Source organism: Chiloscyllium punctatum, chromosome 19 (assembly GCF_047496795.1).
Source record: "Chiloscyllium punctatum isolate Juve2018m chromosome 19, sChiPun1.3, whole genome shotgun sequence".
Classification (NCBI taxonomy): domain Eukaryota; kingdom Metazoa; phylum Chordata; class Chondrichthyes; order Orectolobiformes; family Hemiscylliidae; genus Chiloscyllium; species Chiloscyllium punctatum.
In genome coordinates this window covers 83716373-83744216 of record NC_092757.1, presented here as the reverse complement: position 1 = coordinate 83744216, position 27844 = coordinate 83716373, and the positions used below count along the sequence as shown (strand labels likewise).

General features: G+C 42.7%; 1 protein-coding gene across 1 annotated transcript; it reads right to left on the bottom strand.

Moving 5' to 3' along the window:
- Positions 1-1116: 1116 nt before the first annotated feature.
- Positions 1117-21961, bottom strand: nos2b (nitric oxide synthase 2b, inducible). The gene is made up of 26 exons (XM_072589881.1): positions 21628-21961; positions 20482-20533; positions 19523-19636; positions 18861-19009; positions 17970-18132; positions 17765-17856; positions 17254-17395; positions 15999-16138; positions 15683-15857; positions 14798-14899; positions 13639-13833; positions 12865-12947; positions 12388-12532; positions 11346-11450; positions 10721-10773; positions 9628-9802; positions 8553-8685; positions 8334-8412; positions 8026-8216; positions 7129-7286; positions 5545-5755; positions 4991-5078; positions 4753-4874; positions 3758-3906; positions 2563-2757; positions 1117-2060 (listed from the first exon to the last, which is right to left on the bottom strand). Exons 1-26 carry the CDS (start codon positions 21741-21743, stop codon positions 2010-2012), a joined length of 3378 nt encoding a protein of 1125 aa, XP_072445982.1. The 5' UTR covers positions 21744-21961; the 3' UTR covers positions 1117-2009.
- Positions 21962-27844: the final 5883 nt, after the last annotated feature.

Sequence of the window (27844 nt, the reverse complement as noted above, 5' to 3'; positions counted from 1 at the left end):
AAATAGCTCATGGTGTTGAGGGAGGGGTGGGGAGGGGGGTGGTGTAGAGTGTTTGTGTCTCCCGGAATCAACATTGTATATTGTGTATTGGCCAGGATCCAGAATCCCAGACAGAATCTGTGATTGGAGGCTCTAGACCCTTTAAGTGTGGGCTGAGGGAATCTGTGATTAGAGGAACAGTTCCACCTCTCCTGTGCTACCTGCTCCTCCAATCGTAACTTTGGTCAGTGGCAGAAGAATTTCAGCTTGTCCCCACCTGCCACCAGGCTGCATCTCTGTGGTCAGTTCCCATTATCAGTTTAACTGTCAATTGATATTTTTAAGAAGCTGATGGGAGTTCTGACCGGGAAAGCCCTGTTGGAGGGCTTTGTGTTTTGTTGGACAGCTTTCGGCAAACTGGATGGTTCCAGGTTTTGCCTTTTAAAAAGTTGCTACTTTTGTTTGCTCCCTCATGAAATCTTACTGCTGCTCACTGCCCTGTGGTTCCACTGGCCCTGTTTGGATTTGTGGTTAACAACTCGCTGAGTTTAATGTGGAATGCTACCACAAACTAAAGATCTACTCAGATTGCTGATGTGGCAGACATAAAACCTAGGTTTCCCAAAACACACTACTTTTAAAGTGTGGTCACTGTTGCACTGTACAAATTATGACAGCCCATTTTACACAGCAAGATCCCCCAAAAAACCCAATGGCGAGATACTGAGTAAATAGTCAGTTGTGATGATTGTGTTTGAGACACCATGTTGACCAGGATACTGAGGCAAATTATCCAGTTCCCCTTTATGGGATCTTTTACACCCATCCTGTGAGGTTTAAAAAAAATCTGCTCTGAAAGATGGCACCTCCAACACTGCAGCACTCCTTCAGCCCTGCAATAGATGGGTGTCTAATCCAAAATGGTTATCTTGACTTTTGACGGTTTGAATTTGTTTCACTATGACCCAAATATGAGGAGGGGTTCCCCTTGTCCTTCCTCTGTCTTAAAAAAAAGTCTGTTCCTGAAATCTTCTGACATAATGCTTGGAGATGCAAGTGAGTAAGAATGGTTCGACAAAGTATTGACAGAAACACAAATCAAAACAGTAACAATTCATATAATTTTATTAAACCTCATAATTTATCAAATGCTAGTTACATAGATAGCAGCCAGCTGCCACTCTCACTCTAAATCTTTGCCAGTCTCAATCTGTCAGTCGATACTGGATATTGCCCTCTCGACTACACTGTGTTCTTACATTAAAGTGCATAGTAAAACTTGACTTCACCAGCCAATTCTTGCAACATTCTGGCTGTTGTAAACAAGAATCAGACTCACCTGCCTTTTCCACTGGCTTAATTTGAATTTTTGGTCTTAAATTGTAAGCTTTTCATAAGCGCTGCCCAAAATTCCTGTTCAGCAATGCTATGATATTATTTAAGGCACAGAAAACAGAAAATCAATAAGAAGAGCAGTATCTGTTTCTGTAACAAAGTCACAATAGTTTGTTCCAAATGTTTTTGGGGGTACTGTCATTGCAAAGCCATTTTTGCAAAGTGTCAAGGACCAGGAAATTCTCTATTTCTGGCTTGATTAGTATTGACACTGAAATGGCTGACATGGATTGACATTTTCCAATGATATGCTTCCCTGACCAAATCAGTTTCTGACACTATTAAGTCTTTGATCTTCTGCTGGAACACAGATTTCCTGAATTATCCAGAAATTAACAACTGCAAACTTAAAAAAGGAAAAGAAAAACTCTCTCAAAACTTCACTAAAACATAAAAGTCCATTTTTTTTTAAAGTCTTTAGATTTCCACTTGTGTTTGTAAAAGCGAATATGAAATTGAATGCTATAAGTTATAATGAAAATTTGATTCATTTTGGTCCATACGTTGGCCAGCAGATACATAATAAGCACAGGACAAGAGTCAAGCCTTGTTAATGCAAATTTTCCTTCATTGTTCATATCAGTTGGCACAATTGTCTCTTTGGTGCTTTTTGGTTCCGTATTGGGGGTACACCATTATTTCTGAAATGTTGCCCCAAAGATGTCTTCGTGATATCGCTTCTGGTTCTGTTAAGTAAAGAAGAAATTGGGGTTAATGTAGAGAAAATGTAGAACAATTATGTGTAATATTATTGTGTAGAACAGCAGCTTACATCACACCCTATGCTGTAAGAGTCCCTTTACAACCATCTGCACTGCCAGTTCTTCCTTCCTGTGCACCCATGTAATCTTGTTCTATGCATAATGAAGTCCATGCAACTGTCTTATCATCATGTTTTCTGGCTTCTATTTCTTGGTACTCAAAAACTTTCTTGCTCATCAGTTCCTAAGCTTCCTGGACCTTGGTGACTGGGGCATGAGCTAGAGGGGAAGGCATGTGTGTCCTTATCGGACAAAGGTAAGCTTTTCTGTGCATTTTGCAATTGCTGGCTTTGCAGTTTCAGATAGTAATGTGAGTTTTCTTCCTATCAGACAGAAGGGTGACCAAAATCAAAAGCTTCTGGGACATCCACAGCAAGTTATGGTATCGAATATGAGCAAGGAATGGACTTAAGGAGAGATTACCTACCTTCAGCTTTGTGAGGAATTCCTCAGCATTCTCAATGCTCATGCCACCCTGCTTAGCAATGATGCCTTTCAGAGTTTCAGTGACATCCTGTGCCATCTTGATTTCACCACAGATGTAGATGTGCCCGTTCCCTTCATGCAGTATGTTGTAGACTTCAGAGGACAGTTGCTCCCGAAGAATATCTTGTACGTATGTCTGGTGGAATGGAAGCAGACAGCAGAATGTAAGGATACATTGATGTGGCAGTTCTGTGCAGTGAAGCTAACACCTTACAAGACCATAAGATGTGGGATCAGGAGTAGGCCATTTGGCCCACTGAGGCGAAAGTGAGGACTGCAGATTCTGGAGATCAGAGTCAAGGTTACAGTGGTGCTGGAAAAGAACAGCAGGTCAGGCAGCATCCGACAAGTATTCCTGATGACGGGCCCCTGCCTGAAACATTGATGCTGCCTGACTTGCTGTGCTTTTCCAGACCACTCTAATCTAGACTTATTCAGCCCATTGAGTCCACAAAGCCATCATAGCTGATCAACTTATGTTTACATATAACCTCACTCGACTTCAGGACTTCAGAAATAGAAGCAGGAGTGGGCCATACGGTTTCTCAAGTCTACCCTACCGTTCAGTGAGACTGTGATTGATCTTTTACCTCAGCTCCACTTCCTCTTCCTAGCCCTCGGTTTACTTCGTGATCAGAAAAATCTATTGATCACAGTCTGAAATATACTTGGCAATGGGTCATCCACAGCCCATTGGGGTTGAGAATTTGAAAGATACCATTGCAGCCAGCGAATGACTTTTGAAGTACTGTCATTGTTGTTTTGTAGGCAAGTGAGATCGCCAACGTGTGCACAGCAAAATTTCGCACACAGCTATGAGATGAATGACCGATGAATCTCTTTGCACTATTTCTGGTTGACTGATAAATGTCACTCACAAAAAAATAGGAATATTCTCCTGCTTTTCTTTACAATGCTGGTGTTAAAATACTTTACGATTAAAAATTACTTTTTTCTCCACACGCAATACCAATGATAATTTCTGACCTCCATATAACTTTGCCAAGCTGGATAACTAATTGGGTCCCATTGCAGCCAGTCAGTGTAGCTCAGTAACAGGGCACAGAACCAGATGGGAGCCCACAACTAGTTTGAAAACATATTTGCACTCCTGGCTGGAAAGTGGTTTAATTTACCTTTTGTTTGCCTGGCTCTCTGGAGTAAGCTGTGTAAACACCCTTCAAGATGCCTTTATCTTTAAGTGCAAGGGTTTCTTCTTTGTAGATATGATCCATCTCGGAGTTCCGACAGCCAAACACCAAAGTCATGGGACCAGCTTTAATTCCTAAAGGCCACAAGACAGACCAATGGTGAGTTCCATGGAAGAGTAGCTTCGTCTAATACCCACCCAATAAAGACACTTGTGAATAAGAGACATAGTGTAGTTTAAACATCAATGAATCACTGAGGCAAGTGTTAGCCATGGTCATTGTTACTGCTGGAAAGATGTGAATGGCTCAGCCTGAAATTGTACAGTGTGGTCTTTGAGTATTAGTTCCTTAATGCTTAGGAAAGTCCTAACAAAATATAAGGAGTAATAGATAGCTAATTAAATGGTCAGCTGAAATCTGGGAACTGGAACATCCCATGCCAGTGCTGCCTCTCTCTCTTTCCTCATTCTCTTTCATCGCTATTATCTTCAAATAATTATGCAATTCTTCCTTTGCTAGATAGAGTGGCTCAGTGGTTAGCACTGCTGTCTCACAGCACCAGGGACCCGGGTTTGATTCCGGCCTCGGGCAACTGTGTGTGGAGTTTGCACACTCTCCCAGTGTCTGTGTGGATTTCCTCCGGGTGCTCCGGTTTCCGGAATTGGCCATGCTAAATTTCCCGTAGTGTCAGGGGTAACTATAGGGTAGGGGAATGGGTCTGGGTTGCTTACTCTTCGGAGGGTCAGTGTGAACTTGTTGGGTTGAAGGGCCTGTTTCCATACTGTAGGGAATCTAATCATAGGACTAAGAAACATCATCATCTACTGATCAGAAGTTGTTCATGGGTGAGGCAGCAATTAGCTGTCCTGAGGCTTGCTCTTTGTGAATTTGGTGAAAGGGACTGGGCTCCAACTACGTGTTGCCTAGTGCAGCCCAGGATGTAGAAATCTGAGGCAAGGACATTAGGAGATTGAACATACCTCGTTTCTCAGAGTCATACTGTCGCTGTTGCCAGAAGCTTCGATATGGAGCAATTCCTGTTCCTGGGCCAACCAGAATGCAGGGCTTTGATTGGTTCTTTGGCAGGTGGAATCCCGCGGTGCTGAAATTGTGACATGACATCGATATTAATTTTGAGCCATTTAGGCACAGACATGGCTATAGCAGATGAAGAGCATGCAAGGTATAAATTCAAAGGGTGGGATCAAGGTGACCTACCTGCGCACGTAACATGGAACCAGTTCATCCTTTCCCAGTGTGTTGAACCAGGTGCTGCAGACGCCATGATGCATAGGGCCTTCACCATCTACATATAAAGAAAACCATTAGTTCCCAGTTTTCACATTTCAGTAAATTATCCATAACCCATTCAGAATAGGTCTAGCACAATAACCCAGTCAGAACATCGATACAGCATTACAGCTCTTTCAAACATATGTGAATGTACACTAATGTTTCATTGATGACCAATGTATAGGTTTGATCTTATTGAAACTAAGTTAACTTTGATCCTATGCAGAGTTGAATTGCCTGAATGGCCGTGCTATTTACCCACATTCCTCAGTGGGGTGGAAACAGCTCTATAAAGTACTATACCATGGAAACAAATTTGTTCCCCACCCTGCCAAGAACTCCTTATTGGAAATTTGATCCTAAAGTTTGATCAATAGATACTTCCTTATTTAATGGTACATTCTAACATCCTGGCTGGCCCGCTAGCCCTGTCCCTTTTAAAGCAAATAGATTGTCCATTTGCAATCTGACTGTATTACCTCTAGTCCTGTAGTTGACCACAGCGACTGTCAGATGGATTTCTCCTGGGTTCATATCTAAGGATGAACTGATGGAGTAATATCTGGGCTTCAGCAGCATGAGTTGTGTGAGGAGGAACAAGGCAGGACATTGGATGGACTGAAATTCCTCCAGGACTTCCAGGATGTTGGGATTGTTAAAAGATTTCCATTTCTCATACTCCTGGGAATTCTGCAGAGTGACAAAAAAACGGGATTCAATATTAAACATTGGCTGATCCACAACATTTGCCTGCACGTAGTGAATCTCTAATTGCTCCTTTCTCCAAGTTTAGACTCTTGAAAAATATATCTAATAATATATTTGTCTCTCTCCCTCCCATACTTTATCTCTGTCTGTCTCTCCCCCTCTGTCTCTCTCCCTCCTACTGTGTTTCTCTCTATCCCCCTCTCTCGCTCCTACTATTAATCTCTCTGTCTTTCACTCCCCGTGTCTGTGTGTGTGTGTTTCTCTTCATCTCTCTGTCTATACCTCAGGCATTTGCCAAGGAAATTTCACATCATTTGAGCTCATTAGACCCTCCTTTATCAATGTATGATCATTCACCCACCTATCCCTGCCTTCTTCCTCATTTTGTCTCTTTCCAAATATAATTCTAATTGTTCTGGTTTAAAATTCCACAGTACTAAAGTGTGAACCCAAATTCTATCCCAGTTAGGCAGTAGTGTGGTGGTAGAAAAAAGGAAAAAATAACCAGGAGATGTAGAGTCTCCTCAGTTTAGGGCACTGACTCTGTGCTGGCTGGTGCTACAGTCAGTGTGTTACTATTGGTACGGAGGAGGAGAAGAGTTTTTGTCTTTCTCCCCACCTTGTTCAGGGAAGATATTTGTTTCTTTTCTGTTTAGGTTTTTTTATTGTTTGTGTTTGTTTTTTCTTCTGAAGAATAAAATAAAAACAAATTCAACAAATTTGTGAATTGGGGCCAGAAATAATTGCGGTAAATTTTAACCAAATTTGCTGGGGTAGGCATCTAAGAGGATTATGTGGAATGCTGCTTTTCAACTTCACTCCTCCCCACTTTATCCAAAAGCCCCTTTCAGTGGAAAATTAAATCAGTTGGTCTGTAACGTCAACACTGCATCCACTCCAGTCAGGCTCTTGATGGGTTATATTAGAATAACTAGGAGAAAGTGAGGGCTGCAGATGCTGGAGATCAGAGTCGAGAGTGTGGTGCTGGAAAAGCACAGCAGGTTAGGCAGCATCAGAGGAGCAGGAGAATCGACGTTACAGGCATAAGCCCTTTATCATATTAGAATTGCCCCCAGTTAGGACAAGTACTCTGGGAGTGTCAAAAACCCCAGCAGGTTCACTAATGTTCTTCAGAGTGTAGCCTACTGCACCAACCTGGTTTACCTGAATATGGCACACACTGGGCAATTTTTCTTGCCGCTGTGCGTGAACTCTTGCTGTGCTCAAATATGCTGTTGTACTTTCTATTATAATAGTGCTTCAAAAGATAGGATGTAAAACAGCATGGTGGATCTATGGTCTGAATTTAAAATCGACACTCTCCATGAGGTTGGTAACTATAGGCCCATGCTTACCTGGCTCAGTTCTAGCAGTCGATTCTTCTCGGACTCGTCTGTCGCTAACTGGGCAAACTTCTTCAGGAGCTGAGGGCCGGGTGGGGTGGTGATGTCCAGAAAGTGGGTGAAAGCCTGCGAGAGACTGCAAGCCGGTAATCTCTCGTCCACCTTCCAGTCTGTGGGAAAGCAGAGAACATCCCGTCAGTTAACACCCAGGACGGGGACGGACCTGAATTGTGCTGACTCCTTTTTGGGATTGCAGGGAGGATTTCAAAAACCAAACGGGCAACAGATTGAAACTTCCATGTGACCACGTGGATGGGACACTGGAGGGTGTCAGCACCTTTAGCAGTCTCATGGAGAGAATTGGAGATTTGAATAGTTTGTTTGAAAGGAGTCCTGATTTAACCTGCATTGTGACCAAAGGTGAAGATTGCACCAGTTCTGTCCAACAGCAGAGGCATGGATTTTTTTAGAATCATAGAATCCCTACAGCGTGGAAACAGGCCCTATGGCCCAACAAGTCCACACCTATCCTCTGAAGAGTATCCCACCCAGACCCATTCCCCTACCGTATTACTTTACATTTCCCCTGACTAACCCACACATCCCTGGACACTACGGGCAATTTCCCATGGCCAATCCACCTAACCTGTACATCTTTGGACTGTGGGAGGAAACCGGAGCACGAGGATGAACCCCATGCAGACACGGGGAGAATGTGCACACTCCACACAGACAGTCGCATGAGGGTGGATTTGAATCTGGGTCTCCGGCGCTCTGAGGTAGCAGTTCTAACCACTCAGCCACCATGCTACCCCAAAGCAATCTCAAGTGGGGTCTTTCCGTTCTATCGGTTTAAGCCACTGAAAAGAACTAGGAAGGGAAGTCAGATACTTCAAAAGTGCTACTTACCCTTGATGCTATTGCCATTGTTAACCTCCACTTGGATACACTGGTGAGAACTTGGTGTCTCTTTGAGCCTTTTGATCAATGCACTGACGAGAGCTTCTTGATTCTGAGGGAAAACTCCAATGTGTTCCCCAGGCAGGTACTGGAGCTCCTTGGTGTCTGTGCAGGATAGTTCGACCAGAATAGTGGATCGGCTATAACCAGAGAGATTCACGTTAACCATGTGATCGCAAAGAGTTTGAAGAGAGTTGCAAATAAAGACTTAGCTGTTAATTTAAAAAAAAAGAAGAACTTTTAAAAGGCCAGCAGACCTTGACTTGGAGCTCTGCAGATCCTTCTTCTGTTTGAACTTCATCGGCAGAATTTTCTTTCCTTGCATTTTGGAGAGAGCTGAGATAATGAGAATATCAATTATTATTATCAGTCTGTCTGTTGAATGGTAACTTGTATGTTTAAAATGAACCCCCCCCAAGCAATGAGGGGTTGGCTGGATGGCCACTGCAGTACAAAGTGTGGAAGTAAATGGTTACCTGCACATAGGTCCAGAGGCCTTGTCTCTGTTGCGAATCTGTAGCGGCTGGGATCCCACACGTCACTCTTGGTTGCTGATTTGAATTGACCCAGCTCCACCTTCCCGCGCACATGGAAGGCTTTACAGGCCGTCTGTTTCGAAAAAGCACAAAGAACAAAACCATTTTTTAAAAATGTCATACACATTGCAGTAGTTTTGACCAGGGGGTTCTACAGGATTTCCCCACGAATGTGACTGTTATCGGAGTTTTTTTCCGTATAGCACAAAGTGTTTTAAATCACATTTTCCAATCGGTGTTTACAGTGATACAGAATAAGATGCTTTCTCAGAATGGGGGAAGTGAACAGGATATTTGGCGATGTGACTGAATTTGAAATCCAGAGAATGGGAGCACAAGGGAAGCTGGATAATTTGTATTCAGTTTCCAGACTTCAGTAAAATTAGCCGTATAAATGTCAGGTTGTCTTAAAAACCCCAACTGTTCTTCTAATGTCCTTTATGATAGGAGAGCTGTTGACCTCACCGAGACTGGCTTATTTGTGGCTCCAATGTAGTTGACGCTTAACTGCTCTCTGAAGTGGCCAAGTCAGGGTGACCCATCACCTTCTCAGGGCAACTGCAAATGGACTATAAATGCTAACCTTTGCAAGTGACATTGACATCACACAGATTGGACATAATAAAGAAACATATTGACAGTCACCCCAGGCCATTCTTGAACTTGAAGGGGTTTGTTTCAGTTATAGGAATAGGCTTATTCCTCCTTATGATCAGCTGTATACAGGAGATTTTAACAGGAACAGGGGTACATAACAAGGGTGCAAAAGGGCTATCATCTCAGAGCATTCAGTGAGAGTGGCTGCAAGTGTCCTAAAATATATTAAAATAATTTTCAAAGATTCTCTCCTTTCTCAGGTAGCCTGTGTCAGTTAGCCCTTCCCACTCTCTCTGCATCAACACAGGGAAACTTGAGACTTCCACTACTTGGCATAAGGGCACCACTATGTCAGCTGCAGATGTAGAAAGCCATATTGGAAAGAGGTAATCCCTGTGGCAAGCCAAATGCAGCCTACCTTGAAAGTGGTGATAGCCCAGTCGACAAAGGATTCCTCCTGGCCACCGAGTTCATCGCCTTCTCCTGTCAGGGCCAACTGAGTTGCCCCAAGCTGTGCCAGCTTCTTATCGAGGGTGTGGGCGAATGCACAGAACTGTGGGTACATGCGGGAGCCAAGTCCAAAGATGGCATAGCTGCAGAGAAGATGCATTAGAAGCCAAATTAACTTTTAGCTCAGATGAACCAGACCCTTTCTCAAATATAAAGCTGCCTATTTTAAAAGTTACAGCTACCCCCACACCCTTTAGCATGTGCCACAAACTAAATCACTTGAGCTTCCAGCAGAGAAACAATTTAACTGTATATATTTTTATGCTACTCTTAACCTGCCTATGCTGTGGCAGCCAAGATAGTCTTGGTGGGTCTTTTAGTTTTATTATCCATCCTGATGTTTTATTATCTTCTAACAAGCAACAAATGTAACTTGCCATGTGAGGAAATCACCTCATAATTAGCATCACATAATGAGGGGCAGATCAGGGCTACACTAAGGATCCAGTAGTTGGGCTGCCCATCCCAAACTCTTTCTAACAATGCATTATCCCAAATTCCAGCACATTTAGGAACAGATAAAATACACTTTAACAGGTTTCAAACTGCAGCTTATTTGATGTGTTAGTGTTAATTGTTAATATAAACAGACAAGACTAAGGTCGAATGGAATTTTTCTTAGTTGGCAGCATATTTAATTGGTGGCTGTGTGTATGTATTTAGCAGCTTTCACAGCCTCAGGGCAACTGCAGGTCTTTCACTAACCCAGAAATTCCTTTGAGATGTGCAATCCTAGCTGTTGTGCAGTCAATTTATATGCAGCAACCTCGCACAGAACAGCGATATAGTATGTGAGCAGATGGTAGTTGACAGGACAAATGTTGTCTATGATTTTGGGACATTTCTAACTTCTAGACTTGACCTGCAAGGAGTTAGCCTAGATTAGCTATGAAGTCTCCTGATTTAACAATGGCTAGAACACCTAAGCAACCACAGCTGATGCAAATATTAGGTACAACTGCAAAATTGAGGGTATGACACCAAGTGAAATACACGCTTACCAGAATTTATATGGTTTCAATGGCTTCTTTGTAAACAAGGATTTCTTAAACACCTGTAACAAAAAAATGCACCCCATTTTTAATGGAAGAACTTGACTTTGCACCATTCAGAAAGGACTATCTTAAAAAGAGAAATAACATTTCCCCCTGAATTTCTTTACTACAATTCACTTGCTATTTGATCGAACCCTATTTTTGATATATTTCCTGGTGTACACTTCAGCCTTTTCTAGTCTTTTCAGACCCCTCCTTCCCAAAGTTTTTTATCCTATTCAGAAAGATGATTGCCCATTCTCAAAATAATTTCTCACCTGTCCAGCCCACTCAGAGTCCCTTTCTGCTCAATTCTCCTGATAGTGAAGTATTTTAATCATTAAAGTTTTACCTCCTGAATCCATGGTCCTGATCCTAGCTCCTGTCTTTACAATTGTTCTGCATCCAGACTGACATTAGCGTTAGTAATTACTGATGTCCCCATAACCCACTGCAAACTTTGATTACAACTCATATCATTTATTCAAAGCCTGGGATAGGATATATTAATTTAGTTCAACATAACCAAACCTGCTCCCATTGTGCGAGGCATTGCTAAGAGATTTGCTTCTTCCAAAAACATGCTGCTTACCTCTCCATTTCCTGGTGAATCTCCATTTCCAAAGGTACTTGTCACCACCAAGACCAATGACTCCTGACTCAGGTCATTCAGATCATAGTCATCCATGCAGACAACCTGATAACAAAGAACATCACAACCAAACAACCATTAGGATCACATTGAACGAATAGATGGCTTTACAATGAGGCAAAAGGGAGGACTGCAGATGCTGGAGATTCGAGTCAAGAACAGAGTGGTGCTGGAAAAGCACAGCAGGTCAGATGAAGGGCTCCTGCCCGAAACATCGATTTTCCTGCTCCTCGGATGCTGCCTGACCTGCTGTGCTTTTCCAGCACCACTCTAATCTTGGCTTTACAATAAGGCAGTTCTTCAAACAATCTTACAATGGAATGTGTAAAAGAGTTCTCGCAGTTCTGTAAATGTAACAGTGATTGGACTGAAGTGAATAGGGTAGGGAATATTTTCCTCAGTTTTCTGTCCTACATTAAAAGGTCAGAGATCGTGCACGGAGGGTTACATTCCCTCCATTCTGTCTCAGTTTCAGAAGGGCATTTCCATGTGTGTACATTGGTTATAGAGACATAGAGATGTACAACATGGAAACAGACCCTTCAGTCCAACCCCTCCATGCCGGCCAGATATCCCAACCCAATCTAGTTCCATCTGCCAGCACCCAGCCCATATCCCCCCCAAACCCTTCCTATTCATATACCCATCCAAATGCCTCTTAAATGTTGCAATTGTACCAGCCTCCACCACATCCTCTGACAGCTCATTCCATATACGTACCACCCTCTGTGTGAAAAAGTTGCCCTTTAGTCTCTTTTATATCTTTCCCCTCTCAACCTAAATCTATGCCCTCTAGTTCTGGACTCCCCGACCCCAGGGAAAAGACTTTGTCTACTTACCCTATTCATGCCCCTCATGATTTATGCACGTTACAACACAGAGATTACACTTAAACTCATTGGCTGTAAAGTGCATTGGGAAACCCTGATGTTGTGAATGGTGCTACATAAATGCAACTCTGTCATTCTTTCCTTTTGTTTACCTTGACGTTGAAGGCGCCATTGAACAAGGTGCGCAGCTTTTTGGCAAAGGTTTCGGACTTTCCGGTTTCTGTTGCGTACAGGATTGTAGCCTTTGTCCTTTTCATCATGGTCTTTCGCATCAGAACAGAGCTGAACAGTGCCGCCCTGGAAGGAGAGCAACATTATTTAATCCTTACAAAGTGGCTCATACCTCTAAATGTGCTGAAAATCGCTTCAATTTTGCTGCAAGTGTATTCAAGAGGTTTGCAAAGACAACACCAAATGAAAAAAAAAGAGGTGTTACACAATCTTTGGGTTTTAGAAGTTTGTAAAAGAGGTGGAAGGTTGAAGGGCAGATAGAGGCAAGTTTGAGGTCTCAGGAATGAATACATTTCGACAAAATATTATGCAGGGAGCTTTGATTGAAACACAGACTGGGCAAAGGAAAGCTGGGGAGAAATCATTTGAAGAAAACTGAATATTTTGGATGAACTTACATTGCTAGATGTTTGAATTTGATCTCATTTTTCTTTGGTCTCTTGCTTTCATCATGCCAGATGTGGGTCTTCCATGCATCAACCTGTGATTGGAGGACATTGACTGGTGATTAGATTAAGTGATACGGTCTCAAATCGGAACGTTTCAGTGTCTCCACAATTCACAGATATGGACAAAGATCAGAGCGACCCCCCCCCCATGTTTGCTCCAACTTTCAGTAGGATCGTGGCTAATTTTTAATTTCAACTCTGCTTTCCCACCGCATCCCAGTAGCCCTTAATCCCTTTTGCGTCCAAAAGTAAGACAATCTTAGTCTTAAAAGTATAGTCTTAAATATGAGCATCCACCAGAGCGTGGATTGAATTAATTTTTAATGATCCAATTGAAAACCTTGAATTATCGCACAACAGTGCTCCAATCCCGGCTCCAGTGTGCACGGACATACCATTTCTGTCAGGAGTGATGATTGAGAGTAAGAATCTCAGCTTATTGCTTTCCTCCTTAACCCTGCAGACATCAACTACACGGTAGTTTTCCTACTAGCACCACAGATGAACCACTGACACAGGATAAGGAATGCTGGAAATTCACTGTTTCATTGGCTGTATTTTGCGAAACCATTCACCAACACTTCACAATTTACCCTTCAGTTTAGGATGCCTGGTTGGTATGGATGGGTTGGGCCGAACAGCCTGTTTCTGTGCAGTATACCTCAATGACTCAATGACACTTGGGGCCCTAACCTTTGATTTGTATCACATGGAGGGAGTTACCTGATAATAAAAGAAGGGGCTGAGGATGTAGTTCAGAATCTCCTGATGGAACACTCGAGTGATGCTTCCAGAGATGGGTGGGACAAGCCAGACCCAGTCCCCAGGGCAGCCTCCTCGGAGCCGGAACTCATTCTCCATGTGCTTCATGAAGGACTCTGCGGCCGTGTGGTGGTCCATAATGGTCACATTCTTTTTCTGGAAGAAGAAAATTGCACCTTGCTCAAAATGCATTCTAGTGAATGAATGGAAAATCTGATGGCACCTGACAAACCTACAGGTGAAGTTGATGTACCGATACCAAATCCTGGGAGCTATCCTTAAGATGATGTGACTTATTTTGTACACTAATTCCCAGAACAATGAAGAGTTACTACGTGAATTGGTCAATAGTGGTTTGGCGGAATTTGCATCATATACTTTCATGATATAAAGTGTCACCTCTGAAGACAAATGTCAAACACTCTGGGTTGTGTGATATTGGGGTAAGGGAAAAAGTAGGAATTTAGCACTGTTCTTTTGAAAAGTTCATGCTTTTGCATGGAATCATGGATTCCTTCTCCTCCACTCAGTGTCTGTGCTGTCAATCACTGTGTAATTGGTTATCCCCATTTCCATGGGGCTCCTCTGGTATTTTCCACCAGAACAGCCAACAGGGAATACTGTTGCCAAATGTTTCTCAATCTGGAACATCAGTCAGGAGAACATAGTGCAATGTATCCAAAAGAAATTATCTGACTTCTACCTTTAAGTCAATTTTACTTTTGGTTCAGCCTCAGCAAAATAGAAATCCCATTAAAAGTTGAAATGCTTATGAATTATATTAAATTAATAGCATTGATACGAATTGGTGAAAAACCTTCTAATATTCTAACAGGCTATTTTATCATTTCATTAATGGGACTGCAGTCTGGATAGAGTCTGGATTAGTGGTGCTGGAAGAGCACAGCAGTTCAGGCAGCTACTTGGATGCTGCCTGAACTGCTGTGCTCTTCCAGCACCACTAATCCAGAATCTGGTTTCCAGCATCTGCAGTCATTGTTTTTACCCAGTCTGGATAGAGTGTTTTGAATGTGATAATTTTGCTTGTATCTGAAATGGCTACCTGCTGGTTTCGGAAATAAAAATGTCTTGAAGTTCATCATGTTTATTCTCTTCTCACCTGGAAGCTGTGGAGCACAGCAACGTTGATCTCCACCAATGCTTGGTCTTTCCACAGAGACGCCAGATTGTTTGTTTCTAATCCCATCTTCTTTCCAATATCCTGTGTTCCAACAAAAAGGAATTATTTTGATCAAATGTTAAAAGAACCTCACAAATACTTTAACTTTTTACAATGATTGCTAACCAATGTGCAAAGATGCCATATTTACTCATGTATTTTAAGAGCCTTTGCTAACTGTTGCTGACAACTTTGCATGTGAACACTAACTTCTTACTCAGTTGTAAGGCATTTTGTCTGCATCTCTAAAGACTTCTTTCCCGCTGAGCTCCCCATTTGCATTCTCTCTGCATTTTTACTCTACTGCAGTCAAAATAGAGTATTTCCTGCTGTCTCAAAATGATGTGACTCTCTCTCACACTTTCTTTCTCAAGAAGTTTTGAAAACTTAAGCCAGACTTAATCTGACCTTTAATGAATCTCATCTTGTTTCATACTGATTTTAACTTTGCTGAAATCCTTTACTTTGAGCCGTGAACAGGAGATTTCCCAGTTAGTAGTGTAATTCAATCCTTTCTTTGGAAACTGTAGGAGGAAGCTCTGTATTCAGTTGCTGACTGGTGTACTAGTGACTGTCAGAGGCCTGTGTTTACAACTGGTACTGTTTCCTATAATACAGAGATCTTGATTTTAGACAGGCTATAGTTGGTGCACAAGGGAAATAGCTCAATAATGAGGAGTTATTTCTCAACTGTTCCACTTCAAGCTTCTTTATCAAATACAACCATGTAGCAGTTTACAGAAATAGAACCAGGAAAAGTACATCTGGCGGGATTGACAATCAGAAAATATTCTTGTGTAGCTGATGGATCAAAGCTGGCCTTACCTCTAGTACGTTGTATCGCTGAACATCACAGAAGTCTCGAACACCAATCTCAGAGCTCATATACCAGCCATTGAAAGGGCAACCAGGAAACTCCAGACCTCCAACTTCGAGCAGCATGTTGGCCACAGCAGGCAGAGTATACCACCTGAGACCCATTTCCTTAAACCAATCAAATCTGCAGGTAACAGCAGAAGTATTAGTTACATGACTCAATGCATTGTAGAATATTAAACCAGTCTATGATCTATCTATTTCATGGTAGATGGATTGGAATTATAAATCTGGTATTGATAAATGATTGGAAGTTTGAACTTACTTTGGATGCTCAATTTCTACTTCAAGGATGAGCTCTGGTGGAAATTCAAATATTTCTGGATCCTGACCATTGGCCTGAATGACTAAAGGAAGCACATCAAAGCGTCCAAAGCGGGGGGTCCACCCAAGGTCAATGCACACCTGAAAATAAGACAGATACAACTCTTAATACTAAGCATGATCTTACGGTAGCCTTCAAAGAGCACTTGAGCATAGCTACATAACAATTACGTTATACATCTGGCCTATTAGAAATCACTCTTTCATTGTAGGTAAACAGCCACAATGGATGGTAAAGGCTGAGAAAAAAAACTTGGGTATCAACCAAGAGAGATTAAAGATGGGTAAGTGGAGTTGAGTTATAGATCAGCCATAAACTAACTGAACAGAAGGACAGGGTTGAGGGCTGAATGGCCTACTAAGAAAATGGAAAATAAAGCAATAGTGGTATGGAGAACAATAAAAAAGCAGAGACTGTTTAGTGTTGCCTAGGGGATTGTACAGCATTCAATGGGGAAATCCTGTCAATATGAATACTTGCAGAATGAATATATGAATCATAGAATGCTGTAGCATCAAAGAAGGCCATTTGGCCCATTGTGCCTGCACCTCCATTTTGAAGGAACCAGACAATTCATCCAACATTCTTGAACTTTTGCTAGAACCCTGCTTCATTTTAAGTATTTATTTAATTCTCCTCTTTCAATTAGTTCTAGGGATTCCAATGGTAATTTTAATGAGAACATAGCAATATTTGAATGTTAGGAAAAATAAATGATCTAATGAAGCCTGACATTTTTTTTGATAGAGCTGAATTCCTTCTGTTCATTTACATCATCTCTTGCACTCTCACTACAAGAGGATCTTGTTGCCCCATGTTGTTTATTTGTCTACTCCCCAAAATTAATTTACAACTAAAGTGTCCATTGTATACAAATCTCTGTCCTAATCTTTCCTTATTTCGAACATCTTCAGCTTTAACTTCTGTCTGCACCCCCATTCCATTTGAAAAGAAATGCTTAGTCTGACCTCCCCCATCATCCCTCCACTTCTTATAAATTAGATTAGTTCCTATTGATTGGAAACTCTAGTGATCATCACTTGCTATTGGATTCATAAATCAATAGGAACAGATTTCCAAGGGTTGACCGACTGTGAGGAATGCGTGGCCTTCTTAGCAATTTGCAGCAGTGACAGAAAGATAACTTCATCCATTGGACATAATGCCAGATACTGCAAAGAGCTTCATAGCTTACCTGTGTGAATGCAACTCCAGCTGGATCTCCAATGATAGAGCCATCGGGCAACTGGTACCCTGCATAACGGACCATCTGGCTGTTCCATATTCTGAAGTCATGTTTTCCGTCAGTCCTTTGAGGGAAGATGGTGATGGTGGATCTACAGAATAAAATTATCCAGTGAATGAAAAAGAACATAACTTTTTTTTTCTATCTTACCACAATAAGCACATTTTAATTGTCCTGCATTGCCTGTACAGCATTTTGGGATGTACTTTAAGGCTCTATACAAACTGGTTCTTTTCTTGTGATTATTACTGAGATTTGGTATTCTTGCATTGCTGTCCTGATGTTTGCAAGATGGAAAGCTCTTGACAACAAGCCTCTTTTTTTTAATATTATTCAAGTTCTGTACCACAGGGCAGCGATTAATAATGTGTGTGTCAGATCCCCAGCATTAACAGTGTCATCTTAAGGACAACATTAGGTGTTCTTAAAAATTGTGATGAGAATGTTTCCTGGCTCCTACCTTAAGTTTCCATCATTGGTTGCATACTTTATGTGGGTGCACATGTGTTCAAACATCTCCTTCGCAGTGGTGCATTTCCGAGCGTCAAACACCTGCAGAGACACAGACGTAGATATTGGATGTTGGTGGGTTTCATTCGCCAGTCCGAAGGGGAAAAGGAATGAAAAGCTTTGGGAGTAACAGTGAGAAAGGGAAGGCTACCTACATGGAGGTTAGACCATTGGATACGGCCAATGCACCGAGGGGCATTGCGCCAGGCTTGCTTGGATGCAAACACCAGCTCCTCATAGGTCAGATCGTATGTGCCTGTCTCCGTGATGCTTTTGGTAACCTCCTCGATTCGGGTCAGGTGTTCCTCGGTTCTGGGGCTAGGAGTGGGAAGAGGAAGAGCAGTGTGATTAACCCAGAGACTTATCCCAATCCCAACACTTATAGTAACATGTCATGGAACCACAAAATGTGCTTTTGATCCATTTAGCAAGTTTCTGGAACATATTACTTGGTCTTTTCTTGTCAAGTGAATTTAAAATCTCCAGGTAGGTAAGAAAAATTCCTTTGTAGATTGGTCAAATTCTAACTGAAGCAGAGCAGGCTCCACAGAATGGAGTTTGAGTGCCCTGTTATTTTTCTTTTAAGAATCCCTACAGTATGGGCACAGGCCCTTTGGCCCAACAAACCCTCCAAAGAGTAATCTACCAGACCGATTCCCCTACCCTATTACTCTACATTTCCCCTAACTAATGCACCTAACCTACACATCTCTGAACACTGGGCAATTTAGTGTGGCCAAATCACCAAACCTGCACTTCTTTGGAGTGTGGGAGGAAACCGGAGCACCCAGAGGAAACCCATGCACACACGGGAAGAATGTGCAAACTCCACACAGACAGTCACCTGAGGCTGGAATTGAACCCAGGTCCCTGGTGCTGTGAGGCAGCAGTGCTAACCACTGAGCCACCGTGCCACCCTACTACCTGTACATAGTGGCATGGGGTCCCAGCCCTGTAAGACCCCATCGATCAGGGGAAATCAGGAGAGAAATTACCAGTATCCAGGAGAGAGGTGACTCCATGCACTGAGAATATGCTCTACTTACCTTTTGAAGGATTCATAATATTGCTTGATGAAGTCAATAGCCTGAGGCAGGATTTCCTCTGGTGGTATGGGCTTATCTCGGGTTTGTCTGGTCATGGCTTTCGGAGTCATTACAGAGCCTCTGCAGGTGGAAGACTGGCATGGCATGTTCTAAAGCAGACAGTGAGGGAAAGAGGTGGGTTCACATCAGATTCATGCAAACAAAATCTTTTCAAATATTGTCATTTAGTTCTACCTTTCTCATCTCAAACAGGGATTAGGACCAGTTATTTGTTTTTGGGTAGAATTGATCTTTAATGCATGTAAAAATAATGTTACTTCCAATTGACAATGGACCATCCCATGGATGAAGATGAGCAGGTACTTATATGGAATGAGCTGCCAGAGGAAGTGGTGGAGACTAGTACAATTACAACATTTAAAAGAATGGGTATATGAATAGGAAGGGTTTGGAAGGAAATGGGTGGGGTGCTGGCAGGTGGGACTAGATTAGGTTGGGATATCTGGTCGGCATGGACGGGTTGGACTGAAGGGTCTGCTTCCATGCTGACTCTATCTGTAGTGTCCCCACTGTACTTTTCAATCACAACAGATGCAGGACACTGGCTGTGTTGACAATGTCTAACCCAGCACTGGGTGAAGGAGGTTTTGAACAATTCCTACCTTGACTGCTTTCTGATGCAGGGTATCCTGCAGGATGCTCCCATTCTCCATGTTGGCCAGTTTCACAAACTTCGGGGCATAAGGACAACGCATGGGTCCTTTCATGGGAAGCGGCTATTGACAAATAACAGACAAAAATACAGTCAGTTGGTGTAAATAATAGAGTACAGCATCAACACTTGATTTAGGAAGCAGGACATTTAATATTACGATAATTAGAAAGTAATTGATTTAAAATATATATCTTTTCTATATAAAAGCACGAGACTATTCTAAATAAATAAATTTGTAACATAAAAAATATCTAAATTCGCTCGTACAGTTTGTCCCTATCTCATCGTCAGTTCTTGCAGTACTGATAACAGATAGTTTTAAAGGAATCGCATTGCATTAACACGGGGACTGAATTACGAATTCCTTCCCGGGTTTCCGGATCTCGCCCCTCCTGTTTGCTTTGAAAATTATACTGAGTTGAGATTCCCAAATTGGAAAAGTCTAAAATAAGAATCGCCGCAGAATTGAAGCAGTCATACTGGACTCGAAATGTGAACTCTTGTCTCCACTGACACTACCAGACATGTTGAGGTTCCCCAGCAATTCTTTGTTTCAGATTTCCAATATCCCTAAATTTTTTTTTGTCTATTATAGTCTGGGATGCGAACCAATTATGTGTATTGTGAAAACTTGTAGGAAATCCCTTCGGTTTCATGAACTCGCGTCCAAAAGCGTCAGGGCTAAGTAACAATAATCTAGTCAGTGCAGAAACACATCTGAAAATGTGGTCTATTTCCTCTGAAACTACTAGCTTCTAATGATTTGGGTTCGGATGCTCTCACTTATCGTTCCAATTAGTCAGTATCAAAAGAGGTTTCGTACGAATTAGGTCACATTTAAAGTGAGTCCCGATTTGGACGCTATTGGCGAACGAAATTCCTGCTTTGACGGAGGAATCCACTCACCTCAGAACATGCGCTGTCAGTCTTCAGGTTCGGAATGTGCCCATTCATAAGGCTGGAGAGAGAATCAGGTGACACTGTTAACTCAGACCACACTACTTTCTATCAAAATGTTATTTTTTATATTTATAAAGAAGAACTGAGCCTTCTAAGTTCATCTGAGCGACGCCTGTTCGGTTTAACTTACAATGAATTGCTTGAAACAGAGAGAAATGATTCGTTAAAATATCGCTTTTTAGTTTACATTCGATCCACCCAGGTGGTTTTCTAAGCTTTGAGTCGCTATTTTACCAAATAATTCGATAAACAAAATAAATTACAGCTGTTCGGTGAAACCCTTTAACGCGCGTCCATCCCCATTCGCTCCCGGCATTTGTTTTCACAAAATGCATTCTCACAAATGCCAACACTAAACAAAGTTAAAAATCGCACAACACCAGGTTAGAGTCCAACAGGTTGAATTGGAAGCACTAGCTTTCTGAGCGTTGCTCCTTCACCAGGTGGTTGCGGAGGTCACAAGTGTAAGTGCTGTGTGATTTATAACTTTGTACACCCCAGTCCAACCCCGGCATCTGGGAGAAAGTGAGGACTGCAGATGCTGGAGATCAGAGCTGAAAAATGTGTTGCTGGAAAAGCGCAGCAGGTCTGACCCGTTGTGATCCCCAGCATTTGTTGTTTTCACCACAATAGCGCGGTTGATTCTTAACTGCATCCAAGGAGCAGGAGAATCGACGTTTCGGGCATGAACCCTTCAGGAATGTCCTGAATGAAGAAGGGCTGATGCCCGAAACGTCGACTCTCCTGCTCCTTGGATGCTGCCTGACCTGCTGCGCTTTTCCAGCAACACGTTTTCAACACCGGCATCTCCAAATCAAAATAAACAAAGGAGGGAAACTGATGCTGAAATAATTAGAACGGTTTAAATGTTTATTTCTGATTATAAAACATGCTAAATGTATAAAAACTATAACATAAAACATAAAAATATATCCTGCAGTCACATCTATAACAAATTAACAGATCGTTTGAACATTAATTTGTCAGGAGCAGATGTGTGGCTGTTACGGAGGGATACTGTCTTTACAAATTGAACTTCAGTTTCCTTAAGCAGGTTGCATGACTGTTATCAAGTTGAATCTAAAACTGTACCTTTTCTCTTTGCTGGTGTCGATTTCATTATTGTTCAGGTCCGCTGCTGATTTCGGCCCGGGCTCATATTTGCCCCTGTACCTGGGTCTTTGCAGGAAGCTCCAAGGACACAGCATCTTGCTTCGATGTCTCCTTTACTCTGTTTCAGCGATGAGCAGAAAGAAGTTTCTTTTTTTTGTTGTTGTTGTGGCTTGTTGATATCCTCCTCTCCTTGAACCAACGAGAAACGAAACGTCCGACAACGACAAAGCGGTTATCTTGCACCGGGAAAGTTGCAGTTTTACAGCTCAGTGTTGGTGTCACTGACTCCAACTGTATGGAGCTCGGCGCTGGAGGTGCCTTATTTATACTTCCAGTGACACCTTTCTTATGCAAAACATGCTCAAACCGGAGCACTGCAATGCAGGAAACCCCCTCTCTACCCCGCCCCCCTTCCCCTCTCCTTCCAGCTTTCTTTCCGAGCTTCCTGGCTGAAAACGTCAGACCGTCACCGATTGCAACAGTGGCCACGTCAGGGCAATATTTCCATGTGTGCGATCACTGGGACCTTCCCCTCGCTCCGCCCGTGTCAGCAGACCTCCCTCTTCTCCCCTCAGGCACTCGTGTTTTCCTTCACACAAATTTGCTTTTCTCGGAAGATCCATCAGATTTCAACGCCTCTTAACTCCAGAGTCTAACCTGATTCCTATTTAATTGTGACCTGAGTGTACAACTCTCTACTTACTGATCCTGCCAGGGCACAGGGAGGGTGGTACATTCTGAGGAAACTGACTGCTGAACTGATTTGATTGTCGCGTGTACCGAGGCACAGTGAAAAGCTTTGAAGATGACCACCCTTGCCCCCTTCACCCACCCCGTGAACGCTGAAGACTTCCTGAAACCTATTTTGGAAGCCCCAGCAAGCGCTGAAGAAACTCAGAAATTGCTGGAAAAGCTCAGCAGGTCTGGCTGTGGAAATAAATCAAGAGTTAAAGGAATGACCTTTCCCCTGAGAATGCTTTTCCTGCAATTTCTGATATACAGCATCTGCAGCTTTAGATTAGATTAGATTACTTACAGTGTGGAATCAGGCCCTTCGGCCCAACAAGTCCACACCGACCCGCCGAAGCGAAACCCACCCATACCCCTACATTTACCCCTTACCTAACACTACAGGCAATTTAGCGTGGCCAATTCACCTGACCTGCACATCTTTGGACTGCGGGAGGAAACCAGAGCATCCAGAGGAAACCCACACAGACACGGGGAGAATGTGCAAACTCCACACAATCAGTCGCCTGGGGCGGGAATTGAACCTGGGTCTCTGGCACTGTGAGGCAGCAGTGCTAACCACTGTGCCACCGTGCCACCCACTCTTTTGAGAAACTCAGCAGGTCTGGCAGCATCTGTGGACAGAAAGCAGAGTCCATGCTCCCAGTCCTGCTGAGTTTCTCCAATGTTCTCTCTTATCATTTTGGATTTTCAGCATCTATTTAGTTTTGCTGAGAAACCCCAGATGCCTGGTCAGCATTCAACATCCAATGAATGCCATCAAAAGCGTTCTGTTTGTGGGATCTTGCTATGCACTCAGTGCTGACAGAGCAGCAGCCATATACCTTGAATGTGATTTCTTGTCACTGAGTTGCTCAGCAAGATGTGGGAGCATTGGCCGCACAGATTCAAGTTCCCCTCCACTTGCCTGCGTGTGCACATTGACTGATACCCAATTATGGTGGTAAAAACAATGACTGCAGATGCTGGAAACTAGATTCTGGATTAGTGGTGCTGGAAGAGCACAGCAGTTCAGGCAGCATCCAAGGAGCTTCGAAATCGACGTTTAGGGCAAAAGCCCTTCATCAGGAATAAAGGCAGTGAGCCTGAAGCGTGGAGAGACCCAATTATAATTACAAACCAACCACTTACAAAACTGTCCAAAGTGGTGCTTTGCTGTACTCCACTTGACCTGTTGTTCTGGAAACACCTCACTGGAAATCTTCCCTTTAGCTGACAGCCAGACTGAGATCAGAAGCTTATTGTGTGTGTTAGTCATGGTTTGCAAATCTATTGAGAAAGCAGCCTGTATGCACCAGTGTAAAAAAAAAACAAACACCTTCACTGAAAGTCGTAGATTTACAATGAATTGATTTGAGGGTAACACTCTTGCAATGTTAAATCACTTATTAAACTAGGTAGTGTGTAAATCGATTTTTTTCTATTCATTCACGGGATGTGGGCGTCACTGGCCGAGCCAGCATTTATTGCCCATCCCTAATTGCCCAAAGAGCAGTTAAGAATCAACCACATTGTTGTGGTGAAAACAACGAATGCTGGGGATCATAATGGGTCAGACAGCATCCTTGGAGAGAGAGCAAGCCAACGTTTTGAGTCTAGATGACTCTTCATCAGAGCTGAAGTGAAGTGTGGAGGGACAGCATTTAAGCTACAGTTTGAGGGTGGGAGCAGGTTAGTGGGAGTAGGGTGATGGTTGATAAAGGGTGTTGATGGTTCAGGTCATTGCTGTGGGTCTGGAGTCACACGTGGATGGCAGTTTCCTTCCCTAAAGGACATTAGTGAACCAGATGTTCATTGGCTAATTTTTGAAACAATAAACTGAATTTCCTCCTTGTCCCCATACACCCCCTTTCATTTCTGAAGGCTGAACGTGCACAAATACCACCCACCAGTGCCTTGCTTATTCTCATTCTTTAAGAGTGTCTTTGGACAATGAGCACAAAGTGTACTTTCTCCTGTATGTCCCAGCAACAACTCAGGGCGATTTCATTTCCCCTCACTTCCTACTCAGAATGACCACTCCAAGTTTCTCTGGAGATCAGATACTTAAGGGAACCCAGGCTGATCTATAAGATGCAGAGTCAGGTTTAATCCTGAGGAAAGGGAATGCAGGCACTGGAGAGTAAAGCACTGAATTAGGAGCCTGATTATTGCATGTTGCAATGAAGGAATGAGAATTGTTTGTTCCTCTCTGCACAGAATACTGGAGACTGTGATGGGCTGTACAAATCTTTTAACTACGTTCAGGCAGATGAGTAAGAGTGGATGGTGTGTAGTGCAGACCAAATGGCCCTAGCTTAATCTAAAAACACATTTAGTACTATAGTCCCACCATAGACATTTACCCATTGAGAACCCCTTCTGTCCACTACTGATGCCATCTTGTCAATATTGCCCATGCCCCAGTGACCAGTTTGAAACTCTGCATTTTAGCAGTGCCTTAGTGGAAAGAAACAGGAAAGTGGTGCAATATTTCATGTTGGTAACAGTTCAAGATGAATTGTTAAATTAAAGGGTGAATCTCCCTCTTTTGCTGGAAAGAGTTCAAAGTGAGGTACAACCATAATATTATAGCCAGGCTGTTCAGGAAGCAATTCTTCAGACAAAAAGAAGGTTGTGAAAATGTGTAACTTTCTGTTCCTAAAAGCTGTTGAGATTGGTGGCCAATTGAAAAATGTCAGAGCTGAGATCAGCAGGTATTTGTTCCACCCCAGTGTTGTAAATTACAAAACGATGATAGTGAGGTGGAGTTATGGTACAGGTTTAATTGGCTGACAGAACAAAGTTTACTGGATGAATGGCCTCCCTCTGTTTCTATGTTTCTTCATGCCTACAGAGAGGAATTAGACCTGCAATCTGCTTCTGACCCATCACTCTGACCTTCCCACAGGATGTGAGGTTTAGCTGAATCATTCCTCAAACATTAGCGACACTGATGTACTGAATACAGGCTGCGTCTGTTCTCCATTTGCAAATTTCCTTCCTTTTGCTGAGTCTGTATAGAATCTTTGATTGTGTTGCAGCTTGTTGGGTGAGCATCCCACCCTCTGAGTTGGCAGGTTGTGCGTTCAAACTCTGGGGACTGCAACATCTGATCTAGAGTCTGTCATGGAGGTGCTGTCTCTCAGAGGAGTTGTAAAACCTAAACTCCAACTGTTTTCTCAGGTGGATGTAAAAATCCCAATGTACCATTGAAAAAGGGTAGTAGTTTTACCCCTAATGTAGTTAGTTTTACCCCTAATGCAGTAGTTATCCCTCAATTAACATCATTAATTTGAAATTTCTAGTCAGCGTCATTATGTTTGTGGAAGCTCGCTGAGGCACTTCCTAAATTACAACAGTCCAAAAGACTACTTCATCGGTCTTACAACACTTCAGCATACCCGAAAGCTGTGATGGACATTGCAAAATGGAAATCATTTTTTCCTTTTGAACTCAGGCACATCAAAGCTGATTTTAATCCTACTACTTAAATAATTTCCATTAGGGATCATGGGTCCTGGGATACTGCTAAATTGGGATATTTCCTAATCCAGCTCAGGATGAATGGTTCACATTTGTTCCTGCTCTTACTTGAGATCATTTAATTTAACTTAGACAGTAGATTCAACCTGGAATCTACTGTCTAAGTTAAATTAAATGATCTCAAGTAAGAGCAGGAATCTACCTGGACAGTAGATTCAACCTGGAATCTACTGGGAGAAAGTGAGGACTGCAGATGCTGGAGATCAGAGTCGAGAGTGTGGTGCTGGAAAAGCACGGCAGGTCAGGTGGCATCTGAGGAGCAGGAGAATTGGCGTTTTGGGCAAAAGCCCTTCATCAGCAATGAGGACTCACGGCCTGACCTGCTGTGCTTTTCCAGCACCACACTCTCGACTCAACCTGGAATCTATGGTCATTGCAGTATAGCTGATAAATTTGACAGTCGCAATGAGAGATGTAGCTTTGGCTGTAAAGCAATACATTTCTAAAATATAGTTATTTGTACAATGTGGGGGCCACTGGCAAAACCAGCACTTGATGCTTGTCTTTAATGGTCCTTGAGAACATAGTGGGGAGCCATCTTGTTGAACATTGCAGTCTTTCTGTTCAACTGCAATATTGAAGTTGCAGTTCAACTTCACATCAATGTTATAGAGTGGGAGGCCCAGGAGTGTGGTCCAGTGAGTTACTCTAATGAAAAGCTCTTCAAGTTTCCTGGTTATAAATTTGGTTAATTAATCTGTGGATGATATTTTAATCGCTCACAGTTTATTTTCAAATATCCTTCCCCACTTTAGCATTACAATTCAGCTGGCAATTCATTTGGATGTCCCACGTTGTAACTTGATTCTGCCCAAGTTACCCAAAGGGAAGAGCAAACCTTTTGCTCTGTTTAAGATCCCTGTGCATGTGGTTCTTCAGATGGGCTGCTGCTGTGAGTTCCTGTCTGCCTCCTGGAGAGGTATAGAACACCCTGTTCAAGCAAGGATAGGGAGTTCTCCTGGCCTCTGAGTCACCAGACCCATCTCCACGAGAGTAACTAAACAGAAATGGTCTAATTGGCTTTCTGTGAGATCTTCCTGTGTGCGAAATGGATCTCCAGAGATTGCTCACACAGCAATGCTGGCCATCAATGGCTTCTGATGAGCTGTGGGTGTGAGTAGCATTGTGTAAATCCATTTTATTTCTTTGCCAAATCCTAAACAAGACAGTATTGAATTCACAGCACAGGGCAAATGCATAGCAGCAGTGTTGGATGTTCCTGTTTTGTTTTATAGAATCCCTACAGTGTCGAAACTGGCCATTTGGCCCAACAAGTTCACACCGACCCTCGGAAGAGTATCCTGTTGCTGAGTAACTAAAATGAATTGAATATGGGCCTGGCGGGAGATTTGGCCTGACTGCAGTAGCTCAGAGAGACTGCACTGGGGCTGTGCCCACAGGGGGAGTCACAGTACTGGAATTGTGGCCTTTACTCTGAGCCCCTATTAATACCCAGAGAGGGACCAGTTCAGCCACAGCCTCGTCAAGTCCCCTTTAGTTGTCAACTCGCATTGTCAAAAAAGGCAAGATCATGAGCTTACAGATCCTGAGTTTCATTCAGAATGTTGAATCAAATCCTAAGCAATGGACTAACTTGTCCAGAATCTTAAAAAATGTCTCAAGTTCTTGAGCCTATTGAACATGGAGACCATGCTCTGAAGTCATTGCAACTGAGCATGAGACCTAATTCTAAAGTAGCTCAGTTACAGCCTCAAAGATTGAGGAGCCTTCATTCAATTGATCTCAGTCAAGCTTTCGCCACTGATTGAAATGGATTGATAATTGTTTCTAGTCTGCCTTGCCTTACTTCATAAAAGTTGTCGTTTGGAATTAAATGAACATTCACTTTCCTTGCTGACATGTGAAAGGAGGGGAAAAGGCATTTGTTTTGGTCAGCAGACAGATATTTCTGACTTTGCCT

Excerpts from the sequence above, each read along its gene's own strand:
- nos2b (XM_072589881.1), bottom strand. The coding sequence starts at position 21,743 with ATGCTGTGTCCTTGGAGCTTCCTGCAAAGACCCAGGTACAGGGGCAAA. Across the intron at positions 19,010-19,522 it reads TGCATCAGAAAGCAGTCAAG|AACATGCCATGCCAGTCTTC; the intron begins GTAGGAATTGTT and ends TGTCTGCTTTAG. Across the intron at positions 13,834-14,797 it reads CTGTGCTCCACAGCTTCCAG|AAAAAGAATGTGACCATTAT; the intron begins GTGAGAAGAGAA and ends TTCTTCTTCCAG.